Genomic DNA, 25,772 nt, shown 5'->3' with positions numbered 1-25,772 from the left:
GGACAAGTTGCCAGTTCTAATAAAGCTAATGCAAAGCCAAAATATAATTTCAAAGCAAAATTGACAAAAGAGAGGAATGGGGATATGGTTGGCTGAACCTATCATCCTCCTTGTCTTTGGCTAAAAGAAAAATAAAATTACTTTAATCTAAGGCATAATGAAAAACACAAGAGAACACATTGTTGCTACTGTCTATTTAATTTGTGGACAAACCAAGAAAAAAAAAAATATATATGTAGCATTTCAAATGAAATGCAATTTTTTGTTCTTAAAGTAAAAGACAATTATAATCACAATGATAATGAGTATAGTTCAAATCATGAATATCTATAAAACATCTTCTCTCTTCATGCTGGGCGTATCTTCCAATGGGATATGGAGTCACAACATTGCATCACAATCCACTGGTGGGTCGGGGAGGGGTGCCTCAAGGAGGAAAAGTGAAGCAGGAGTCATTAGCCTGTTTCCATTAGAAGGGCTAGCCAGGCCTTAAGTAAGTCACTCAGTTTCACTCCAAAGAGCATTCATGGCTTTCTTTTTTCAATGTATTTTATGTAAATGTCTTCCATTGGAATTTCAGTTTAAATTCAATTATAAAGCCACACCGCTGAAATCTTCATGTAGATATAGCACAGGCTAGCCCCACTATACTTGTCTGTAGAAAAAAAATCCCTATTAACATCACAGTGAATCAGGAAACTGGGGTAAAAGACACTCATAGTGAGAATTTCAATCAATCATTTTTTATTTTCATTGTCTCTGATAACATGACACTGCAAGTGCCAAACCCCATTTTCTGACTCGGAGGATGTCGCTAACTCATCCTTGTCATTTCCTCCAAAGGGGAGAGGGGTCATTCCCCGAAACACCTAAACTGATACCAAAACATATCCAGGTTTACAGCAGGCAAACAGGTCCAAATGGATCATAATAGTCATACAGATTGACAAAAATCTTTACAAAATATGACCTGACATGGTCAATTAATGTACAGAAAGAGATAATAAAAAGAAGGATTCTGTCTTTTTTTTTTCTGTACAAATGACAAACATCACAGAACAACAACATCAATATTTTTTTCCATAGCAGATTTTTCAGACTTAGGGGGATAGATGTGGTGATCGACGAGGCGAGTCACCTGACAGGATGTGATGTAAAACAAAGTGAGTCAGCTGACAGGAAGTGTGCAGGTTTAACACCATCAGGATAGGCTACAGCACTCGCTCATACAAAATGTACAAAACACCGTCCTCTAACTACAAACAGCACACCTTGGAGGGAAAAAACGTCCCATGTTTCAAATGGTTTCAAGTATCTGGAAAAACAATCTGTGCTTAAGTTTGCCTTGTGATATTTTTGCCATTGATTTGATCTGTGTGCCTTGGCAGGTTGAACTGAGCATAGCCCAACTAGATGAGAACCATTAGAAACATGTTGTATTTTGTCCCCTTGGTGAATTAAACAGATATATCAGGAGTGTTTTTTGTTAAGCATTCGGAGCCACGTGGCATGCGTCCTCGTCATTGTGTCTGGAAGTGCTGTGGAGACGCAAACGTGACCCGGTGCTGCCCCCTTAGTCATGTGACCTCCGTCATCGATGCCGAGTGGTTCTGAAAATGAAACGTGGGAGGAGGGAGTGGTATAACAATGGAGAGAGATAGGAAAGACAGTACAAGGAAAGGGGAGAGGAAAGGGAAAGGGTGTGGAAATGAAAAGGTAGAATAAATTACTGTCAACCAGTATCAGGAGTGCTCTGTGTGAGGGTCTGTGTGCATTTCTGTGGGATTTGGGAACGAGGAGAGGGGGTAGTGCAAAATGTCATGCGTGTATGTTGTTTTGAACGTGTCATTGCTAAAGAAAGAAAGAAAGAAAGAAAGAAAGAAAGAAAGAAAGAAAGCAAGCATGGTGAATCAAATATGTTACTTTCAGTTACTGAAAACCTTCAATCTTCAGTCGATTACTGAAACACCTTTTCTTACAGTAGACTTAATGAATCTCTGTCAATTAATGGGGAAAGATAATAAGTACATCACAGAGATTAGGTACTCGGGATGCCAGGTTGAGGGTTATTAGATACCTGTGCACTAAGAGTCTCCAGTGGGCTCTCTACACGGGGGAAAGTCATCAGAGGGAGACCACGGTAGTCTTCAGTTTTCTGTTTAGTTGCTGCACTGTGGACGCCTTTGAAGTTGTTCACAACACATATACCCTGTGAAGTGTGAAAGCATTAATAGAAAGGTAGGTTTAAAATAGGTGTACATAGGCTTACTATGATTTTTACAAAAGTTACAAACTTAATGTAGACACAAAAAGGATTGCCAAAGAGTTGCCAAAATATTACCTGGCAATAATCCACAAAAACTGACCAAGTAAACACTTATTATTATTATTGTATAAATATTGTAATGTTCAACAAGACTAGGAGGCCACAGCCTTGCCAGTGGTTTTGAGAGGCTGTACTGAACAGTGGTTTCAGCTAAATGTCAATATGCTAATAATAACAATGCTAATATTGTTAGATCGTTATAATCTTCACCTTGTTCATCATCTTTGTAAGATATGTTTCCAAGCTAACATGGTGGGAATGTTGCAGGTATTTCATTAGAAAACAGAAAAGAAGTAATAATAATTTTCACCTGATAATAGCACTAGATGCAAAGTTAAGGGACCACCAACAAGATCACAGCCCATCCCAAGGGGGACATGAATGTTTAAGGACCAAACAGTTGTTGAGACATTTCACTCAAACTCTTAAAGAGTCAGCTTACTGGTGGCATGAGAGAAAAGTTCAGGGGATCACCAAAGTTCTTTGGTTTTATAGCCTGGGAACCACATCTACACAAAAATCCATTAGATAGTTGAGATATTTCAGTTTAGACCAAAGTGGTGGACCAGTAGACTAAAATTGCACACACAATATATATTCCTATACTTCCTATTATCAGAAAAAGTAATGTTATTCAACACTTTTCTGCAGATACCTCTAGCATGAGCATCATATAATTGTTAAAGCAAAATGCTTAATTACAATATTAAAATGACATTTCCTATACTTTAAATCAGTGTCACTGAGATATTAAGCTTCACTAGAAGTAATTAAGAGCACTCATGAGTTTCTTTTCGAGGGATGAAACCATATTTTTTTTACTGAAGAATAGTAATCACTCTAATATAAAGTTTATATGGGAATAAAAGCTCAATCAAACATTGTACAAGTCTACAAATTGTAGCCATCATTTATTCAGTCAATGGAGACACTCCAGGGTGTTCATCTTTGTGGTATGGCACTACGCCCAGCAGGACCAATGAACTGTTGCCTTATTTCTTTATTTATATGTCAGTTAAAATTCTTGTAAATTACAGTTACTTGTAAATTCAGTTTTTTTACCCATCTGTCGGCTTCTTCTAACAGGAGAGATACCTCCAAGGTTGCAGCATTTTCTGGACTCCTCCATAGACCAGTTAATCAAAGAAGGCAGCTCAAGGGAGAATTCCCCCCCGCCCCTACCCAGGCCAACTATGCCCTCAGGCAGTGGGAAAGGAGGAAATGAAGTGGGGCGATTCACTGCTGGAGGATGCTCAAGGTTTGTGGCAGTTCATGGACAATGCTTCTCTAGTGCCCCCATACCAAGCAAATGAATGGATCACAGCTGCTGGGCTTTAATCTAAGGATGACACTCTAGTATCACTGTTTTCCAAAAATCAGTTAATTGAATTTATCACAAAAATGTCTGTAATCTAGACTTGTTTATTAGAACGAGTCCTGGGAAAGTTAAAAATGAAGTAAACATCTTTACATTCAGCTCTACACTGACACTTTTCACATAACTGTTCTCGTCTACTCAAGTCCAGGTTTTATGTGCATTATTATTTTGTTTTCAGATCTGTATAAAATAAGAATATGCCAGACATTCCTGTTATATGGTAATCCTCTGAAAGCCTTGAATTACAGGTTTAGATTAAAAGCCATTTTAAATTTCAAGAGGCTTTGCTTCTAGACGACCTGGCACACAATCAGCACGTGTCTCTCACTTTATCTTGGATCAAGTGGACAAGTCTGTCTCCTGTTAGAATTTCACCAACATCTATTTGCAGCCCGTCGACCAAGTGCTTAACACTGATCCCTCAATCTGCTGGCAGAGGGCACACCTCATGGAAGACCAAAGGTAGTTGCTGTTTGATGAAAGTCCATTCCGATCTCTTTTCTGTGAGCACTGATACCACAGGGATTTGAGCTATACCTGCTTTCTACTCTATTGGACCAATTAATTTCCCTCAAGATAGCAGTCCATCAAGTCAGCTCAGTTTTCAGATGACAAGACCTTGATAGGCTTCATCAGGACCACTGGGTGAATGTATATGGATAATAAGGTGGAAAAAAGCAGATTCAAAGCTGCTGAGGTAATAATTGGCTTTTGTGTTCATTTTTCTCTGGAGATCACTGACTTGATGTATGTCAATTTTTATAGGTCAATCATTAAAAGCTTACATCTTTCATTAAACAGTGTGCTGCGGTGGCTTCTTCTCTTGATGTTCTAAGGACAAGCTTCCTCCCAAATCCACAACCCAATGAAAAGGTAAGGGTATGATTGCTATTAACACTACTCACCCTTCTTACCAAAATCTACATCATCTAAATATCTTCTAAGGTCCTACTTCCCCTCCTAATGCTTACCACACAGTATCTGAACCCCTCTTCCCATCCTGTTGTCTTGCTGTCTGTAAGTCTCACTGCTGTTGCTATGTATATTATATATAGAATATTTATTTCTAGCCATGACTCTATGGATAGATCCATGGATGTTAATGTCACTTTGCCACACTGAAATATCTCAACAAGTATTTGGTTGATTGATTGTACTCTTGGTACAGACATTCATGGTATCAGATGCATCTTAATGACTTTGGTCCCCTGACTTTTATTTTGGTGCCACCATGAGGTTGACATTTATGGTTTTGGGTAAAATGTCATATAATAACAAGAGTGACACGATTTCTTTTTAAAGATAGTCATGCTCCAACAGGGAACAATGTAATAATGTTGGTGAGCCTTTATTTTTAATCAAGTGCATCATCAGGTTACATCAAATACCTGCAAATGAATATTTCCATCAGACTCAACATTACTTCGTGTTCAGTGCTTAGAGCGATGAACATGACAAACCTTATATCTGCTAGCCATCAGCACATTAGCATTGTTATTGTTGGACTTGCATAGCTTGCTTAGCTTGTTGTGTGCCATGGTGTAAATTCTGATACAACCTTCAAAACACTGGACCATGTTTTATCACAGAACATCTGAGGGGTTTCCCTGTGAATAATTTCAAAGAGCTATATAATTAGCCACAAGCAGTCAATGAACAAAAGAAAATCTGATTCCTTTTTTCGTCAGTCTTCCATCTTTTCCTCTCTTTCTCCTTCCTGCTTTCAGACTCAGGGCACCACAGCAATTACATGTAATGAAGCTCCTGAGACTGCTAAATTCATCTTTTTTTTTTTTATTTGTGGGGGTTTCCCATCACCATCTTTTCTCGTCAGTGAACAACGTCAGAGATTCAGCTGTAATCACCACGCTGCATTTAAGCACTTAGCAAAAAAAAATTGAGGTTGCCAAACCCATTTTAATTTTCACTGGAAGTCAGTCACAGGGGGCTGATTATGAGACATTTCTTGCCTGAGAGGTCCAATCTGCACAATGTATACCTTTCTGTTGAACTTGTTTTAAAAAGAAACATAAAAAGAACGCTTAAGTAAACAAGATTCCTTGCCCTCCTGGAGTAGAAAACTATAATTAATCAGATCACTGATTCCCTTAACTGGGTCCTTCTATCATCTCTAAATTAAACACAACCACTGTTATAAAAATTAGGATTACACTGCTTCTGATTCAGATGTTTTAAATCATACGATGTGTGTGTGTGTTCCTATTTATTACATGTCTTATGGACACTTCCCTTTATTAATGTTTTGCTGAGGCTGGCAGGGAGAGATAGAGTTCAGAGGAAGTTCAGAACAGAATGAGGGCCAGAGATTATTTCATTTAGATTAGGGGATTTTCTACTGGTTACTTATTCGAGAACTGAGATAGAGAGAGGTTATGAAGTTATCTATGTGAAGTGTCCGTCAACAATAGGGAGGTGTCTCAGACAGCCCATTAGAAAGTGTATAAAAACCAACTGTCAAGGCTCTTCAAGGAGCCTTTTCTCTGTAACCCATTTTCTGTGTTGCACCGTTAAACGCTCCTTCTTGTACAAGAATAATGAATTCAACTTAAACTTTGATACTTTGAATCCAGTCCTCCTTATTCAAGAGTTTTTCTTTAAAATTCCTGTAACAACCACCATTCCCTCAACTTTCTTCTCACTTTTCGTTTTTAAAACCTGAGCAACTGCTGATCTCAGTAAAAATCCAGGCACCACCTTTGTATTTTCTCTTTTCCCCCAATCCACCAGTGCATCTTCGCCTTCTGCTCTCTATCACACTTCACCTGTATGTGAACCTTCTTCAAGCTCTGTATAAACCATGCGTAATCCTGTCTGTGAGGGGTCTCAGTAGTCCAGGTCATCTTTCTTTGAGAAGGGTTAGATCAGGGACAACTGGACTTCTAAAATCCAGTCAAAATCCAAGCCCAGTTGCCCCAGATTGATCCCTTATCAAAGGAACATGCGTCATCGTGTTTTACATCTTCCCCCCTTTACTCCATCTACCGAATTAGTGTTTAGGAACTCATTACACAAGACTGAATTTATACACAGCTAACTTAAAACTTTTACACGCATGATGTTGCTTTATTATTTGCTACTAAACACCAATATAAACAAATAGTAAAAAATCTGCTGCATATGAGAATTGTAGTACATAAATATGCATTAAGACCAACTTTAAAAATGACATGGAAACCATGTTAAAGGCTTTCGTTATGGCTACAACCTGACATAATCACTTAATTACTGGTTTGGGTCAGAAGCTAATAAAGCTCTGAAAATTACAATCATAAAATTCACCTTTATCCCCAATCCCACCCTTCCTAAAATTTTTACTTGTTCTCACCAAAAACAGAGCAACAGCTGATCCCAGTATAAATCCAGCCACCACGTCCGAACAGTGGTTTCGGTACTCTGAGACTCGGTTAAGGCCGGTGAGGAAGGCTGAACAGAGTGTTCCCAGACAGAGTACAGGCTTGGCCAGGCGGCTGGACTTGGTCTTGATGGTGCTGGTGATGTACATCTGAAGAGAAGGGCAGAAGGCAGAAGAAAAAAAATCAGACCAGAAGTGAACATAGAAAAGATTGAGAAGATTAAGATTTCATGTGAGCACAAAGCCTCTATTTTATAGCTAAACAGTCAAGGAAAGATGTCAAAAGCTTACATCATATTAGTTAAATAACTCTCCAAAACAAAGAATAAATATTAGTCTAACAAGAGAACTTCTTACAGTGAGTGATAGCTGCAAGTCTGTCAACTTTTTTACCATGTTCAATGCCAAACGAGAGACAGCACATATCGAATCCTCCTTTCATCAACAGTATGTCTTTGTATTCCACTTTGTGTTCCTGCTGATAAAACCTACACTCCTGCTCTCTCTTTCACTTTGCAGCTGAGCCCCACCGTCACTCTGATATCAAATGGCTGCTCGTCAAATAGCCTTTCAAAAAGCCATTCTTCATGTGTTCCTCCAGGCTTTTCTAAAAATGCCTCAACTCACCCTTATGCTTGTATAAACTATTCCTCAACACAAGTTCAAGAAATATGAAGTTTCTCCCTGCCAATTCCTCATTCAAAGACCCAGAGGTGCCATGTAGCTTTTTTAAGTGTTCCTTCTCATTCGCAGCTGTTTTGTTTTAAGTTGCAGACCTAGTGTAAAACTTTAATCAGTCCAGGCTGTTTGGGTGTTGTTTCCACCAAGATATAAACTAATTACATTCAGTCCCGAATGAGCAACTCTTACCAAAGTACATTTGACATTGATTTTTAATTAACTCTGCTCAGGTTGTGCTGAAGAAAATCAAAAAAACTTGGCGGAGAATTTCAATATTTGTTTTATCTACACTTGGTTCAGTGGGTACTTAGAAAAACACTTTTAAAACTGTATCGCAATGTGTGTTACATTCGCTGTATTTATGTATTTTAACTTTACTTACCAATTAAACACACTTAAATTTGCAACAACCTTTTAGCCTAAAAACTGCATGATTAAAGTCGCATCTTTTAGTTCAGCAGTAAAATATCTCTTGATTCTCTACAGATAAACTGATGAGTGCCTCGAGGTTACAGACTTCATTATCCTCAAAGAGACAACCTCTTCTCAACCAAAACCTAATGACAGTCACACATGGATAGTCTTCAGCAAAAGTCTGATCACAAGTGTCGTCAATGTTGTGTAACTGACACTAAAGCATCACTTTGCCATTGCGTAAACTGAATGTCTGTGATGAATATTGTCAATAATGTATGTATTGCGTCAATATAAAAGCAAATATGAGACAACATTTGAGTTGTCTTTAAGGGAAAGGAATAAAGTGAGAAGGGCTTTAAGAGAAAGAATGTGTGTACCGTGCCATATGGCACAAAACAAGCTAAACAAACTGTAATAAAATTACATCTATCAATGTACAAAATTTAAATGTGAAGTGATGTTTTTCTGTTGCTCAAGCCTACCTATGTGTATAATGCTCACATTAAACTTCATTATAGTGCCTAGTACTCATGTATTATTCTTCTCACCGTCAGGTAAACTGCGGAATAAACACTCAGGGAAGCGTCCTTGGATGGAAATGACCTGCGTGCGTTCTCCACAACAACAGGGTTCCCGGTGCAGATGTTGCCGTTGATAATAAACTGGTGATTAAAACGACACTCTGTGCCGGTGTAGTTGGGCTTGCAGACAGACAGGAAGTAGGGTGACAAACCTCCCGTCACCACCTGGCCCGCGTTGACGAAGATGTCTGTGGCAAACAGCCCGAATGCAAACACACCTGGGGCACACAGACACACGATGAGAATTTATAGCACATTAAAAAAAAAAAAAAAAACACGGCAAAAAAAGATTGACATTGACATAAAGCCTTAGATGCTTCATATATCATCATGCATTCACCTTATATCCACTGTTAAAGTGGGCTGTAACAATCTGGTTTCCAGGAACAGGCTAAACCCCAAAATATTTAATGTTAACATCACCTTTATTTTATTATTATACATATAAAATGATCTGTCACAAATGCAAATTGTATTGATTTTGTAATATTATAATTTAATTGGGATTTTAGTTTGCAGCATGTATGAATGTTGGTGTTAAATTGGAGGAAAAGACGAGTGGACAAGAGGCGAGGAAAGACACATAAACACATACGTACACCTACTGATCTCACCTCATACACTCTGGCTCCACCAACCGCAAGGCTCTGTTTTCTACAGTAAATAAACACCATTTACAACAACTTGTCCTCCTTTCTTGCCCCCACAGCCTGCACTCCCACTCCATCGCCTGCTCCACTCCTCCTCACCTCTCAGCCTCTGTCTCCCCCATGTCACCAGGGGAGCTGCCCAAAATCATGACAGGCATGAAAACCTCTACATGTGTCCTGGATCCCATCCCATCTCACCTCATTAAGGACTCTTTACCAGCCATCTCATCACAGAAATCATCAACTCCTCCCTCAAGACTGGCTCAGTCCCCCGTTCACTCAAACTGGCTGCTGTTACCCCCCATATTCAAAAAACCTGGACTCAACCCTGACATCATGTCGAACTTCCAGCCCATCTCCAATCTCCCCTTTCTGTCCAAAATACTGGAGTGTATTGTCGCCACACAACTCAAAGCCCACCTCTGCTCAAATGACCTGTTTGAACCATTTCAATCCAGTTTCTGTTCTCAACAGAGCACTGAAACAGCCCTCCTGAAAGTCACCAACGACATGCTCCTCTTTGCAGACTCCGGCCACCATCCTCATTTTCCTGGACCTCACTGCAGCTTTCCACACCATAAACCACACCATTCTCCTATCCCGCCTTGAGTCCTCCCTCTGCATCACTGGCACTGCACTCTCCTGGCTCGAGTCATACCGCACAGACCGACAACAATTCATCCACATCAACAACTGCACCTCCTCGACTGTTCCTCTGTCCCAAGGTGTCCACCAGGGTTCAGTGCTTGGTCCTCTCCTCTTCATATTTTACCTGCTCCCCCTTGGCAGCAATATTCGCCACCATGGTCTCCATTTCCACTGTTATGCCGATGATGTCACGCTCCATCACCCATGCCACTCACTCCACTCTCTCCCACCCCCTCGCCGACATCAAATCCTGGATGCAGAACAACTTCCTCAAACTAAACTCTGAAAAATCAGATCTGACCATTATCGGCCCCAAATCCCCCACCAAAACCGTAGACAGTTTCTGCCTCAATATCGACAACTCCACCCTGTCTCCATCCCCCCACAGTTGCAACCTCGGAGTCATCTTTGACAACAACCGCTCATGTTCTCTTGAACGTCACATAAACCAAATCAGCAGAACTGCCTTCTTTCATCTCAAGAACATTGCCCGCCTCCGCCCATCACTCTCCTTCTCTGCTGCTGAAACCCTCATTCACTCCTTCATCACTTCCAGAATTAACTACTGCAACAGCATCCTCTATGGCACACCATCCAAAACTTTAAATAAACTACATACATCCAAAACTCTGCTGCTCGTCTGCTCACCCACTCCCGCACCCGTGATCACATCACTCCTGTCCTCCAGAAACTCCACTGGCTCCCAGTTCCACAGCGTATTCAGTTCAAAATCCTCCTCCTCACACACAAAGCCCTCCATAACAAGGCCCCTTTCTACCTCACTGACTTGCTCCATCGCCACAATCCCTTCCGCAACCTCTGTTCATCTGATGCTAACCTCCTTACTCCACCACTCAGGACCAAGCACTGAACCTGGGGCGACAGAGCCTTCTCTGCAGCTGCCCCCTCCCCCTAGAACTCTCTCCCCAAACACATCCGTGACTGTACTGACTTGCCCACCTTCAAATCTCTAACAAAAACACACCTTTTTAAAATTGCTTTTAATGTTTATCTCAGTCTATTGAGTTTTTAATGTACTGTTTCATATTGTTTTGCTGATTTCTTGTTCTTTTTATGCAAAGTGTCTTTGAGTACCTTGAAAGGTGCTTTTAAATCAAATGTATTATTATTATTATTATTATTATTATTATTATTATTTATTATTACTTATATTTATTACATAGGGGAAAACAATTGCATCTAATATGAATGATTGCACTGACACTTTCAGCCCACTAAACCTGACCAGCGTCTGCGTTGATTCCTTTGCTGTGAAATATGACTCTGATATCTGGCCGCAGAGGTGGGGTGGAGTGGGGAGGGATGCAGAGGGTTGGGGGTGGGTTGGCGTCAGGGTGGTGGGGGGGTTGGTTGCCTGTGAGGGGTACAGGGACACGATTGTGTGAAGGGCACTGAGGGAAAATAGAGAGGGGGGGATAAGGGTGAGAGGAGAGGAGCAAGAGAGTGGGAAACTAAAACCCTCAATGATCCTACAAATTTGAGAGAGAGAGAGGGAAAATATAAATCATGTGAAATGTCTAAGGAATTTCTGATGGAAGGGGTATTATTTAAAAGTGAACAATACAGTACTGATTGTGCCAGGACAGTCCAGCAGAACGACTTCCTTCACTACAAAAGATAGCCTGTCAGTTTGCCCAGTTCTACTCCATCCTTGTGGAAAAGTGGCTGCAAAATCTTTTATTCCACAATTGTAGTTGGATGTCCTGTAAGCGTTTTTAGCAACACATGTGTATGTGTACACCTTACATGTAAAAGCGGTGTAAAACAGACGACAAGCTCGAAAACAACAAAGTAATTCTTTTATACAAATAGCCTACATACTGTATGATCTAACATGTTTGATGAATATGTTTAAATTCAATTTTGGCTTCAGTGGCTAATGCAGTTCCAGAGAAGCTGCAGCAAATGCATCACAGCTGGACATGATCCAAATTGGCTCCGTTGGCTGATGAATTACTGAAATCTATTCAGTCAGCCCAGTTTGCTGTATTTAAACTGAAAATCATTAACTAGCAAGTTCACCTGCTGGTTGAGCCTGACTAAGTTTAAATCAAAGCAGATGGTGTGGTCAGCAAATCGGGATCCAACCATGTTAGAACCAGATATAACCACTAGACCAGTTACAATAAATCCATTTTTTTTTCATAGTGGAGAGAGGAGGAATCCAGAACAGCGTAAAGGAAGATAATTGTTTTCATTCTTGAACAAGTGTGAAGTGTTGGCAGCTGTAGGCCAACTCTGTTGTCTACTGAATATGTTTAAGGGCACACACACTGGCATCATCTTAACACACTTCCTCCCTTAAGGCTACAACATTGGCCTTTTTCCCAACATCAGTGAGCATCAACACCTCAGGAAAGCCACAAGTGTATCACATTTTCTCCCAGCATCACATCCAAGCTACCATACCTTTACTATTTTACTGTCTGACATGGCCAGCGTGTGTTCATTTTTTATTCTCAAGTGATGAACAGGGAGGATCAAATCGTGGTGTTTTATCAGAGTATTTGTGGACAACCTCAGGTTTACATTTTTAGGAAGAAGATGATGCCGCCACAACATCAGACTGGCCAACCTTATTAACCTCATCTTCTACATCTTTCTCATTTCATCCTTCACTGTGCATCGACCTGATTCTGACATAACAGAAAAATGGCTGATCCCATCATATAGCGTTATTCACAGGTTGTGGGGACTTTAGTTTCTTGATGATCCCATTTCCTGGTATGTTGCTTGTATTCTCCATTGGGGCAACCCTCTTTTGTCCTGATAAATTTGTGCTTTTACATGATGCTAGGTGTGTTTAATAACATGAGTAAACTAATCTTCAACACTAAATCCTCAAGCTCTGAATAATTGGAATTACTGTTCAAATTGGTAGGGATTTTTCTTTGTATTGGAGCTCCCCTCACAGGTGACTGACAGTACCCACATTCAACTGTCAATCGCCATGACAATAATCTTTCCCGACACTGCCTACTGTTGAATTAGTTTCATTGGTGTCCACCATGATCAGATTTTAATATGCTGTTTATGAAATGAAAGCTTTTAACAAAATGTCAAGACAGTTTTACCAGCTTTATTAAACTTCATTAAATTCCCGTTATTTTTTGAATGGTCACTGTATCCTATAAGATACAAACTTGCCTTTGTAAATTTGAAAAATAATGCATGCACATTTGATGTGTGAGTGTGTCTTTGAGTTGTCAGCTGCTACCTGGCATCATCAGCATGAAGGAACTTGGGGTTAGTTTTGCCTTTTTGGCATTTCTTACCTATGAAGCGTATGATGCGGCGGATAAGGGGGTTGAGGTAACAACAGTCTCCTGTCACAATGGTTTTCTCCTGGACCAGGAGAGCTTCCCTCGTTGATTTCATCACATACATGGACACCTCTCCGATGAAAATCTACACACACAAGCACAGACAGAAATTCCAGACAGCAAAACAGAAATAGGAAGAGATTAAAATATAAACATAAACAGAGCAAAAGAAACACACACAGACAAAGAAGGAAAGAAGTTAAAAGTTCTCTTTATAGAGCAGAGGAACATTTTGCTTCTGTCTGGCCTGTGTACGTGAACCACTGTGTCTTAATGCAGCCTTTCTTCAGGTCCATTATAGTCTGGACATTACATCAGGCCTAATGGAAAAACTGCTGCTGGACACACAAAATGAAACTTGTTGCCAGCTGCCTTGGGTGATCCAGGCTGCTGCAAAAATATGTGTGCGTTTATAAGAAGGAATGTGTGCATATATGTGTATGCATGTGGTTGTGGTGTGTCTACGTGTTCATAAAAGCAGTTTGTTTTGAGCCCCAGGACAGGTAACAACTCTGATCTATTTCGTTCTTTGTGGCTATGAGCAGAACAGCGTCTGATTTTGTGATGCTGGAAAAAAAAAAAAGAAAGAAAGAACACATACGCAGTAACATAAAAGTCAGTCCTGTCTAGATTTGTCAGCATGAAGGAGGCTGTTTTCATATTTCAAACACTCCTAACGGATGGTGACTGATGTAATTCATGCAAATACCACATGAAACTATCGTTGAATGCATCATGACAGGAAAATCTTCTAATGCATGATGGCCTAGAAACATCTGTCTTCAAATGCTACATAGCCAAAGAGGCTTTTTTTTTTTTCAAACAGACTGTAAAAAGCATTTGTGTCATGTAGTTTGGGCTGTCATGATGACTGAAAAAAAACTTTTTTGTTCTAACAGTTAACTGCCATAATGTAGTAAATGTTGTAAATCCTGTTGTTTAGAATTATTTAAATCATTCAAGCATCATACATATTGTACATGATCAAAGATGTGCATATGTAAGGAACACGCAACAAACAAACAGATCTATGGTACTTCTGAAATATCATTCAGTTTTGCCGTGATGGCAGCTCAGCCTTTATGTACCTTTATCTCCAGTAATTCTATTATATAACATAACCACTTCCATTCAGGTTCTTAAATTGCTCAAACCAGTGAGTCTTCCTAATATGTTTCCTGAATGACTTTAACATTTTCAAGCAACTAGCAATTGCCTTGAAGTATTTGTCTGACTAGAGTCTTACCTCAGCACTGGAAAGGTTAGTTACTACTGACTGATCGTCTTTTTTTGACTCATGTAACCCTCACTCTCCTAAATAGAAATGTCACAAAAACTGCACTGAACTGACTGAAAACAACTCTCTCCAAATGTACCGTGTCAGAACACTGCTTGGCATTCAACTGACACGGTGTGGTGTCTGAACAGAAACTGAAAAGGTTGAACAACAGACACAAATAGAACATGCAAATCTTTCACGGGACGTCTAATTCTTAGAAGTAATTTGCCTGACATGAAATGGGGGAAAAAAGTTCATCTGCTGTCTTAATAATGCTGACCCATCCAGCAGCCAGATTTATGGAAGCTTGGGTCCGCAATACCCTTGAAAGTCCATAAAATACTACACCTGTGGCATTAAAATGGCAGACGGTAACTGCCCATAGTGTTTAGGAGTACCTTTGTTGTGTGTTTTTTTTAAACCTATCCACATTTTATTTCTGTCGCACATTAAATGTGACAACTGTCCCCTGTGGAAAACCATAAATGATTCATGGCGTTGTGATGCCAAGAGTAGTAGAGATTTCTGATCAGAAAACAATCAAGTATGCAGCCTGAGGCAACATAAATACCTGCCTTGATTGCTTGAGTCTACAAGCTGTTGATTCTATGTGATGTGATCACATTTTAAGAAAAACAAACCTTAGTTCAAGTTGAGTGAGGTTTCATTGGAAGTATGTAATGCAATGCTAAATGCAAGCTAAAATGGCCTTCAAAAAAACCAAAACGATCAGCTAGAAATATTCTCTATAGCAAGAAAAAATGTCTCATCCTCTTCTTCCCACCCTTTCAGTCATTTACCAATTTATTCATTTTTAATGAGCCTTCTTTTAATTAACAACTAGCCATGATAGGTCCCAGAGAGGTGATATCTTCATATTGCTTGCTTTGTCCAAACAACAGTCTGAAACCTAAATGTATTCACAATAAAATAAAGAAAAGAAAAGAAAAGCAGCATAATGAATGTATGTATGTATGTATATAGATTGTTGTTGTTGTTTTACTTGATAAATGACAATGTAATCTAGTTTCTAGGATTGTTGGATTTTCTGTCTATTGTCTCGCTTCATTAGAGCACTGAGGTATAACCTGGTCGAAGCTAAGGAGTGATACAACCTGAGTAATAAGCAAAGTAAAAAAAAACACCCTGAACATAACAGGCTGAGATACCCATCAATTGAGTAAAAAACACCACCTCCCCTCATAATTACACTAATCAATACTTGCACCACAGGGAATAGGCGATTTTTAGGTCTGGGACATTGGGGAATGCAAATGGAGCGCCAGAATAGGAGAGTGGCCTCTATGGACATAATGGCAGAGGTGAAATAGACTGAAGAGGACATTAACAGAGGAAGCTAAGAAGAGAAAAAGAGAGAGTGGCCGAGCAAGAAGCCACCAGACAAGAATAAATCTGGTATTGACTTTTAGTCATTGGTGTAAGCTTTGTGAAATAAGCTGGGCTTCTTGCTGTTGGATGTAATATTATGTATAATAAAGTAATATTATCTGGCTGTATGTACTTGATGTTTGGCTGTAAGCAAAGTCATCGACTTTTGATCATAAGTAACGTTATCATTACAAATGCAGATATTTATGCCAGTGGTATTGCACTCTGAAATTGGGAGACTAACACCACCACCAAATACCAATTCTGTGGTATAATGTCTTCTTAAAGAACTGATCATTTTCATTGTTGCTTCCAAAACACACACGTGGAATTAGCCCTTAAGAAACAAAATTGGTATGAAAAAGCATGCATTCTCTCCGCCTTTAGAGAAAGTTTGTTTTGAGAAACTTCTACAGTCAGCCATGGAGGTTTCCACTCGGTACATTGGTCAGCCACCTGTTTCTGTTGGACCCACACAAGAACAACATCCCGCTCTCATAATTTTGGCTCAGAGGGTGAAGGACTGACTTTGTGATGCCTGACCATGGCGCAAGAGGTTTATAGACCGTTGCACGAATGCGACCCATCTAACCTCCAAAGCCTGCCATTGATCTGGCCATGTGGAAACTTCTGCATAAATTATTGCCTCTTTGCTAATTGGCTAACATCCCAGTCATGTCATCATTAATTCTGATTGGCCGCTTCTCTGGTTTATGATGCATGTGTCGACCGAGCGATATACAGTGTCAAGCACGACTTAAGCACCTGACGCAGCACTCTTAAAGGGCACAATTAAAAAGTTTGGGATGGCATAAAGATGGATAAGGAGACTGGAAAACACAAAGGCCACATTTCAGCCAATGAGAGAGAGGCATGTAAAAATAGGAAATGACCAGCAGTAGTAAACTAAATTTGGAACAGCTGACACAGCCCATTTCGGGGGAATGTGTGTGTAATCAGGGAAGACTTTAGTTTAATTTTCTTAGGATTTAGGAGTGTACGTAAAACTACACACAAACACTGCAACTGTGTACATAAGAGGAAAAAGAACAGCACCACATTGATGATTGATGGTAAAACAAACAATTTATACTTTCATTTTCTGATAGTAAAGTAATCAAGAACTGCATTTACATATATACTGTGTACCAAGAACCACAGTGATGTTGTTTGTACTTTATGATATTTCCTAGTCTATTTTTCGGTTGTTTTTTCACATAATCGGTGCAGAAGAGTCTGTCATAACCACACACCAATGCACTCTAACCAAATCAGCTGGCCAATCAGAGCACTCTTCCAGATTTTAAACTAATTTATTTTGTATTACTGTGTATGTCAGTGTGTGTGTGTGTGTGTGTGTCTACAGGTGCGTAACATCATGAACTGCTGATGTGTCTGCACACCAATTAGCTACAGGGAGGAAATGTGAGCTACGGGACGTGACAATAAGTTAGATCTTACTTCAGCAGAACATACCAGTAACGGCACTCAATGTTTAGAGCTAGAGAGCAAAGAACGAAATGTCCCAGATTTTATTTGAGAGTATGAGGAAATCATAATTGTATAAACCAAATGTTGATATTGTGCAGTCTATGTACAAAAAAATGTATTTAACATACAGTATTGAATGTATCAAAACACAATGAGGACAGAATCGGAAGAGATGGCTAATGGGACAACAGATTTAGTTTAGTAGTTCTGGTTGGCTCACACAGATCACAAAAAAAACCTCAGAATGCTGAATGGACTCACCATACACTGTTTGGCTACAGTTAGTTGGCAACTATTTAGTCAAAATACTAAATGTTTGTATATTATTGTGCAATTGTTGCACACTTACACATGTGACAGAAGTGAATGTGCATTACCACAAATGTTATTAATTAAATTAAATGAACAAAAAAATCTAATTCTAATGAAGAAATCTAATAATTTAAGTTAACAGTATCTTTGTTTGAATCTAAGTCAACATTTATTGTATGTTAAGCTCACCAGCTTTACAATACATTAGTTTTAGTTATCTTGTTACCACGGTATTTTCATACCTGACTTCCCAGATGACGTGCCAAACCACACCAATTGATTATTTTAACCCTTCACGACTAACAAATCATATCTGAACTGATGTGATGCCCTGGTGCTTAAAAACGTATGCTCTCTTCATCTGACCATGAAGCAGATCTGTATTCTGGGGCTGATTCGCCCTTTCCCTTCATTTCAAACATGAAAAAATGAAATACAATATTAAACAGAAACATGCAAACACTCTTCAGGAGTAGATGAAGATATTTAACATAGGTTTAATAATGAACTGACTCAGGGGCCCAGAGACATATGGTGCCTGGTCTGGTGCGTTAAGGGTGGAGTGAAATAGCATGGAGCGAGACTGACACCTGGTGGCTATATGCTGCTATTTCTGTATGTTTCAAATCAGTAATGCACTTTATTCATGTACAGCTTTACAAATAAACAGTTCGGACAATTCTGATCTCGTTTGGTCACAAAGTGTCAAGAAAATGATTTCTAATAGTCCAGTTTATTCAGCTAATTCTGCTATATTGTAGGTAATAAGGGTGTAATTAATAACATTAATGAGGGCTACACTCCACTGTGTATGCTGGCTCACTGACACACTTAAATGACACAGAGCAGTACAGTTAATTAAACTGTTGTGATCTGTAGCCGCTTTTAGCTAATGTTAACTTAAGTTTGTTAGCCGGCCTGTCTGGACTGTGAGTTCAGAGTACTAAGGAAGTATTAGTGTTTGTACCACAGGTATGTCGAACTACCGGGAAGAGGTTATTTTCAGGCCCAGGGTGTCAGTGAATGCTAACGGAGAGCAGGTCCAGTGTCATGTGAGAACTAGAGCTGGGCAAGTGGGCAGTGTAACCAGCAGCCTCTATTGACATAATGACAGAGGTGAAGAGGACATTGACAAAGGGACAGTGACAGAGCAAGAAGCTCCCAGACAAGAGTAAATCTGGGACTCACTTTAAGTTGTCTTTAAGTTGTAAGAGAATATTGTGAAATCACAGGCTAAAGCCTAATTAATATTAACTGGCTGCTATGTTATGTTGTTGCTTGATTTTTGATTGTTCGCAAAGTTGTTGACAACTGTCCCTATTTACAACCGTGGTATTGCACTCTTAAACCGGGGGGTGCTAAATCAGAAAAAAAACTGCAATTTCTAAAATAAATGTTTCTATTTGACATCGAATGTGACATTATGCTATGTTTCATCCAAGCATTGAGTCAAAGGCAACTTGACAACATTCCTGGTGGAATTTCACAGTTGCAGGATTGTCTCTTTCATTCAGCAGATCTGAATGAATAGCAGATGACAGGTGAAACAACACCCAACGGGAACCCCAACCTCTTGCCTTATATGGCCTGGATGACTGAGACTCTCCGCAGACATAGTATTTCTTTGTCATATTTTTCGGCAGGGCAAATACATAGTTCCTGAAACAGCATGACTTTACACTTCACTGGCACATTCACCACAATGGTTTGTGGTGCGAAACAGTAAATAACAAGTTTAAGAGACACCAGATAAAGTTCAAAATAGGGAGCCAAAAGTTAAGTATGTGAAATTTGTATGAATCAGCTGACCCATAAAAAGATATGAAGACAGTTTGCCATGACATTTTCTCCCATATTTCAGCAGAGAAAGTGGAATTTACCAAGGATAGAGGGACAAGTGCAGTAGGTTCCAGTCAGATAAGATGCATGGCTGAATTTCTATTCGACACAGATATAGTCAGCACTGAATAAATGTTTGCTCTTTAAGAGAAGAGCAGGAAGGCTGATAGAATAAACACAATCGTGCCACATGTGATTATTGCTGTTTATACTCCAGCTTGTGGCATTATAATTTAATAAAAGAAATAGACATAAAATGGGTTTTTACTCACAACAGCAGTGGGAGCAGCGGCCACCACGCAGTACAGGATGAGAGGGGGGACGAAGCTGGACTCCTCTGTGCCGGGGTACGGCTTCATCAGCTCAGCGTCATTACAGAAGAAACCTTGCACATGCACACTGAACAGGTCCGTGCATTCCATGTAGTAGGCCAACAACACCGTGCCGGACATGATAACAAGCTGGAAGAAAAACATGTTGGAGCGAGATAGAGCGACAGAGTAGAGAAAGTTGAAAAAGAGGAGAAGAAGAAGAAGAATGAGAAGGGGGAAAGAGGGACTTGTTAGTTGTATATCCAGGCTATCCCGCTTGATTCAATGTTCAGTGTTAAAAAAAAAAAAATCGATTTCGTTAAATGAGTTGTTTTGTTGCTGTTCCCTGAACGTCACTCCACTATTCTCTCAGCTGTGATGTGTCTAACAGGTTTTAATACAAAACAGCCGTATAAATCCTCTAAAACCATCTCTTTTCCTCTCTCTCTGTCTCTATCTCATGCTAACTCGTCGTGTACAAGCATCCCCCACCAGCACCAACATCCATTACCACCTCCTCTCCTCCCTCACCCCCTCATCCTTTTATCCCTCTAACATCATCTTTTGTCTCTGGCCTCCTTTCGCTCTCCTTCTAGAATCGGCTGCAGGCAATTTTATATATATATATAGAGAGAGAGTCTCCTTAGTCACTGATTACTAACCAACATTAGAATCTAAAATATAAGACATCACAAAGCAACGCTTTTAACATATTTGTGTTAGTCAGTCACTAATGTGTTGATACTGTCACGATCTCGCCAACCAGCTGGCACTGTGCTGGGGTTTTCATATCAAAGGAAAGTGATGAGATGCTAAGGAGGTTGCCAGAAAAAAGAAAGGACCTGTTAAGTCACCGGAACGGGAAGAAGTAGGATATCTTACTCAGGCAAAAGTACTGTGAATAATGTTAACATTAGTCACTTAAAGGTAACATTCGAGTAGCAGTAGAGTTACTGCTCATCAGTTCCCTGTGATCACAGTGAAAATGTGAAGAAAAAAATGTTTCCCTGTGGGAGAAAGAAAGAAAGAAAGAAAGAAAGAAAGAAAGAAAGAAAGAAATATACTTTATTGATCCCAGGAATCAATAAAGTATCAGAATATTACAAATTGCTGCAAAACACAATCTGCATCGTGTTTTTATTTGTTAAAACATCATATGAACTGATAGTAATATTATGAATGGCTCCTGATTCTTAAAAGATTTTCAAGCCAACCAGTTGTAATATTTTTCTCAAACACTAGGTGTCAGTATGTTACCGCTGAAGGTTCAGTATTGATTTAAAAAGGACACAAAGCAAATCTCAGTATATATATAAAAAAATACATTATATTCCGTAATCAGCTGGGGCTCTAAAAAATGTAATAATTGTATTAATTGTTAACTACAAGATTTTCAGCAGTGATAATGACTGTGTTTGTGAAAACACTGTGTGCATCTAGAGTCAGACTTGACCAATATGCATTTCATTGAGCTTATCTTACATGTAGCATAGACACCACAGACAGCAGAACTGGGCATTAGACTGGATGTCTATAATTTAACAGTGATATAACAAAGAAATAAAACATGGCTTGATACACACCTCCAGTCCCCAAACCCCAAAAAGTGCAGGCCAAGTGAGTAAACTAAGAAAGCTGTGAAAGCAAAGCAACAAACTCTGTGTTCCATGATACATTTTAGTGCTTTGGGACATCATGATTAATAACATTTCTTTATATTCCACTAGTGAGTGCAGTGTGCGAGTTGTGTACTTCCACTCACTAAAACTCTGTGTTCCCACTGTTAATATTTTGTGAGTACAACAGTAAAGTCTTTGAAGCAGCATTCATGAGTTGTTCAGAATTTCATCCAGGGCAACAAAATCTGTGACACTCAGATTACATGATTCACATGAATTTCAAACACTGACTCATATTGTGCCTCATTTTGGACAGTAGCATTAGCATCGGTTACTTTGCTAATGAGCTTGCTGACTACTAACTGAGATGACAAAGCACCAGCTCCATTTCAGACTATTTTGGAGTGCAGACCTAAGGCTAAAGGCAAAACAGCTTGCTGAGTTACAGAAACCCAAATTTGTTCGCTTATACTTTTTTAAATTCTTTATAGAATATTTAGAACAGCCTAAAACATTGCTCACATGCTTGTTAATTTCATCAAGTAAATCACATCTAAATTCTGAAGCAAGCTTCTCATTTTGAAATTGACTAATTGTTAACACACATCATTACACGCAAAGTGCAAATCAGTACATGTTACCCAGTGATCCTGGTTAAAGAAAACCTACCACCAAAGAGAAGATTTATGAAGCAAAGATCACTGTTGGCCTTGTTCTACCAAAATCTTGGGTAAAAAGGTACCACAAGGGCCGGTCGGTAGTGTAGTGGGTTAAGCGGCCGCCCCGTGTGTGGAGGCTATAGTCCTCGCTGCAGCTGGCCCCCATTCGAATCCCGCATCGGACGGCCATTTACTGCGTGTCACTCCCCCTCTCTCTGCCCCCTGCTTCCTGTCTATCTTCAGCTGTCCTATCATTAAAGGCATAAAAAGGCCAAAAAAAAAAAAATAATAATAATCTTAAAAAGGTACCGCATTCTGGCTAGAGGCCAAAGGAAGGCTCTAATTACTTTTTATTTTATCATATGTATACACTGACCTGTACAGGATTCTTTAATACATTCATTTTGTAGCAGCATATAATAACCAGCTCATTGCAGTCATCTCATGGTCAGGCATTGCAACAAAAATTAAGTTTATCTCAACAATAATATCCTGTCCTATCCAATTAATTCACCAGGACTAACTGTTCCGCTGTAAAATATGAAGGGTGTGTGAACCAGACTGTACAATATGTCCATTGGGGTTCAGACAGGGATGGCAAGGAAGCAACTGTGTTTACAGAGGGCAAGAGAGAAATGTTGGCAGTACTTGTCCTGTGACAGATGGCCATGTCGAGATGTCCAGGTGTGTGGGTGTGTGTGTGTGTGTGTGTGTGCTTTATCAGTCTCTACCCCAACCTTTTGAATAACACTACACTAGTAAGCAATATTTTTCTGCTTTCCCCTGCTATTGCAAAGGTACTCTGCTGTGAAGAACACTTTTACAGAGTTCACATGCATTAATTACTAGTATAAAGAACCATAATACCTGGTTGCAGACTATACCTTGCCATTATACACATAACTAAAGACAAGTAGCAAAGTGAATGGCATAAATTATACTTTCGCTGTTTCAAATTATACAAAAAAAAAAAAAGCTCCTGCTCCTTCATCTTAAAGCTGCTTGTCGCCAAGACAGACAGATAATTTCAAGCTGTTCCATAAACAAGTTCCAGGAGGATAATCTGCCAAAACATTATTCATAGGTCTCCTCTGAAAATATGTAAATTCTTCTGCTTGTGGAAATGCCATGTAATACCTTGTGGGATCACATACCTGAGGATGTCAGATTTACAAGGAAATACCTGAAAAGGGCAGATTAATAAGAGGGGGGTGTACGCTAGAGTACACTTGTTGAACTTTATTATTATTACTGCAATTTCATTTATTTTGACCTTTTATCTTATTCGCATTTGAATTTTAAAAATAACACATGGTGTGCCTCAAGCTGAATCACAAACTGCAACCACATTTGTGTTTATTCACCAGCCTGAGTTTGTTCAGCAGTAGCCTGAAAAGTTGATACAAAGCATTGAGGTGGTTTGGAAGATCAAGATGTCCTTGAACCATATCTTCCCTCCTACATTCATCCCAATCACCAATCTCGCTCATATCTCTATAAAGCTCATATTTTCTCCTTCGCTCACCCCCACCTCCTTCTACTTCTCTACACTATGAATCATAAAAAGCCATAAACAACCAGTGAGCCATTAGACATGATGAGAGTCATCAGGCCATGGCAAATTACCAAAACAGCCCATGAGAGACAAGCTATTTCAGCATGTTCACTGATCTCATTCTCCCTGCTGTAGGCCTTACTCAGTTCTTGAGTTTCACAGTTTAAAAGACGCAAAGATGTTCAAGTGTGCAAACTAATGAAAAGAAAATTGTGGTGCAATGTAATGCCAGGAAACTCTATTTCTGTGACTTCTTCATGAGCTACCATTTGTCTGACAGTTGTACACCTGGGCAAGTGTCCCTTTCTCTGTAGCGCATAACTTGTGGCTCCATTATATTCACTCCCCAGCCAGCATCATGCTGCATTAGCTGTGTGAAGGGCAGAATGACAAGACTGGCTGTCGTAAAATGGTTATACAAAGTTACTGCAGCATGCCATTATCCGTCTCCCTTAGAGGGGACAATTCACTACCTTCACCCAAGATTCTGGCAGGGCATTTTGGTGCAGCCGTCTGCCTCTGGTGAGTTTTAACAGGACACATTTTTCAATGCTTTTTGGGTAGGTAGCCTATATCACTTCAGGAGGACTAGTGCTACCATTTAGAAATTGGTTAATACAGCTTTCTCAATCTATTATATTTTCCAGTTTACACTGGATCATATGACCGTGTGTGAATATTAGCTAATGTTAGTAAATCATAGACACATATTATAACCTACTCATTCACTTAGTCACTGTAAAAGCTGGCGCTAAGTCAGTACTCCCTGCCAACTATTTGACAACTCCAGAAAACTCTGTCTCCAGCAGTGACAGTCAGTTAAGTCCTGCTGTTTACCGGTGGGGATTATGGGATGTGATGTAAGCAAAACACTTGAACTCCCTGGAGGCTTTTTTAGATATACAGAGATAATTGCGTTGAAACCCACAAAAAAAAAAAGAAAAAATCCTAGATATCAACGTAATGACATATATTTCCAGTTCCTGTTGTCGATGACATTTTATAGCTCAGTACATTCTATTTTTGAAAACACTGGGAATCGTTTTTAAATGGCAGGTGCTCTCAGATGCTGTGTTTTAACAATCTCAGCAATCTCACTTTAACTCAGTAATGTAGGCTATAAGGTCAGTTATAAATGATATAGTTGTTATAAGTCATATGAATGAGAATTATTTTGCTTTTCTGCCAGATTTGGAACCTCTTTGAGATAATACTTTGCTCTATGTTTGTAATTACTTTCCACACAGCCAATTTCATCATAATAAAAATGCATACCTAATCACTCCCCTTCTCCAAACCTCCTAATCTGTCTCAGTCTCCTTCACTCCAAAATCTTTTTACCGTCAGTCCTATTGTGTGTTTCCTCCCTCACACTATGAAAACAAGCAGGAAAATGTTATATAAATCCATCACCAAGTCCTAGATTTTCATTTCACTGTCATGTTGTGTTAGTAGACTGGAAAAAAAGACTGACAGAAATGGGCATGTTAGCCTGGGCTTGCCCGGATTTAGACCGTGATTTTACACTTCTGTTGTCAAACTTGTGACACACAAGACAGCTACCCATTTCTGTTTTTTCCCCAACATTCGAAAAGCTAGGATATAATGATGAATAGTCAGCTCTTAAATTTAAGTCTGAGCCCCAAGGCAAGACATAAAATCTTTCTTTTACAGTCTTTACTGAAAATAAATTACCAACTTCTGAATTAGAACTTTAAATAAAAAATCCCAGCTATAACAGAGCCAGTCCATCTCTTGATCCGGGCTCATTATTATGTTAAGTACAGCATCGTGTGCTATTTGGGGTTCCAAGAAGGGTCATCCAATCAAATTTCTAAGACTTTTGTGGCTGATTTCAGGCATTGATGTGACACATTCTGCCCCCACACACACACCAGGCACACCAAGCTGAAGTCTCAG

The 25,772-nt window shown here is 39.5% G+C and overlaps 1 protein-coding gene across 2 annotated transcripts in view; it reads right to left on the bottom strand.

Annotated features, from left to right (window-relative positions):
* Positions 1 to 726: 726 nt before the first annotated feature.
* The window catches only part of plppr1 (phospholipid phosphatase related 1), a 45,598-nt gene continuing 20,552 nt past the window's right edge, over positions 727 to 25,772 (bottom strand). The window contains exons 3-8 of one of the 2 annotated variants that reach the window (XM_027278660.1): positions 19,981 to 20,169; positions 13,351 to 13,483; positions 8,724 to 8,974; positions 7,051 to 7,227; positions 2,078 to 2,209; positions 727 to 1,851 (exon numbers count right to left, since the gene is read on the bottom strand). In XM_027278660.1, coding sequence (XP_027134461.1) covers positions 1,846 to 1,851; positions 2,078 to 2,209; positions 7,051 to 7,227; positions 8,724 to 8,974; positions 13,351 to 13,483; positions 19,981 to 20,169 — 888 coding nt within the window. In that variant the 3' untranslated portion in view covers positions 727 to 1,845. The remainder of the gene's footprint in view (positions 1,852 to 2,077; positions 2,210 to 7,050; positions 7,228 to 8,723; positions 8,975 to 13,350; positions 13,484 to 19,980; positions 20,170 to 25,772) is intronic. The other variant, XM_027278659.1, reaches the window with a different exon arrangement.

This window comes from Larimichthys crocea, chromosome IV, assembly GCF_000972845.2.
Source record: "Larimichthys crocea isolate SSNF chromosome IV, L_crocea_2.0, whole genome shotgun sequence".
Classification (NCBI taxonomy): Eukaryota; Metazoa; Chordata; class Actinopteri; family Sciaenidae; genus Larimichthys; species Larimichthys crocea.
This window is presented reverse-complemented; position numbering and strand designations above follow the sequence as displayed.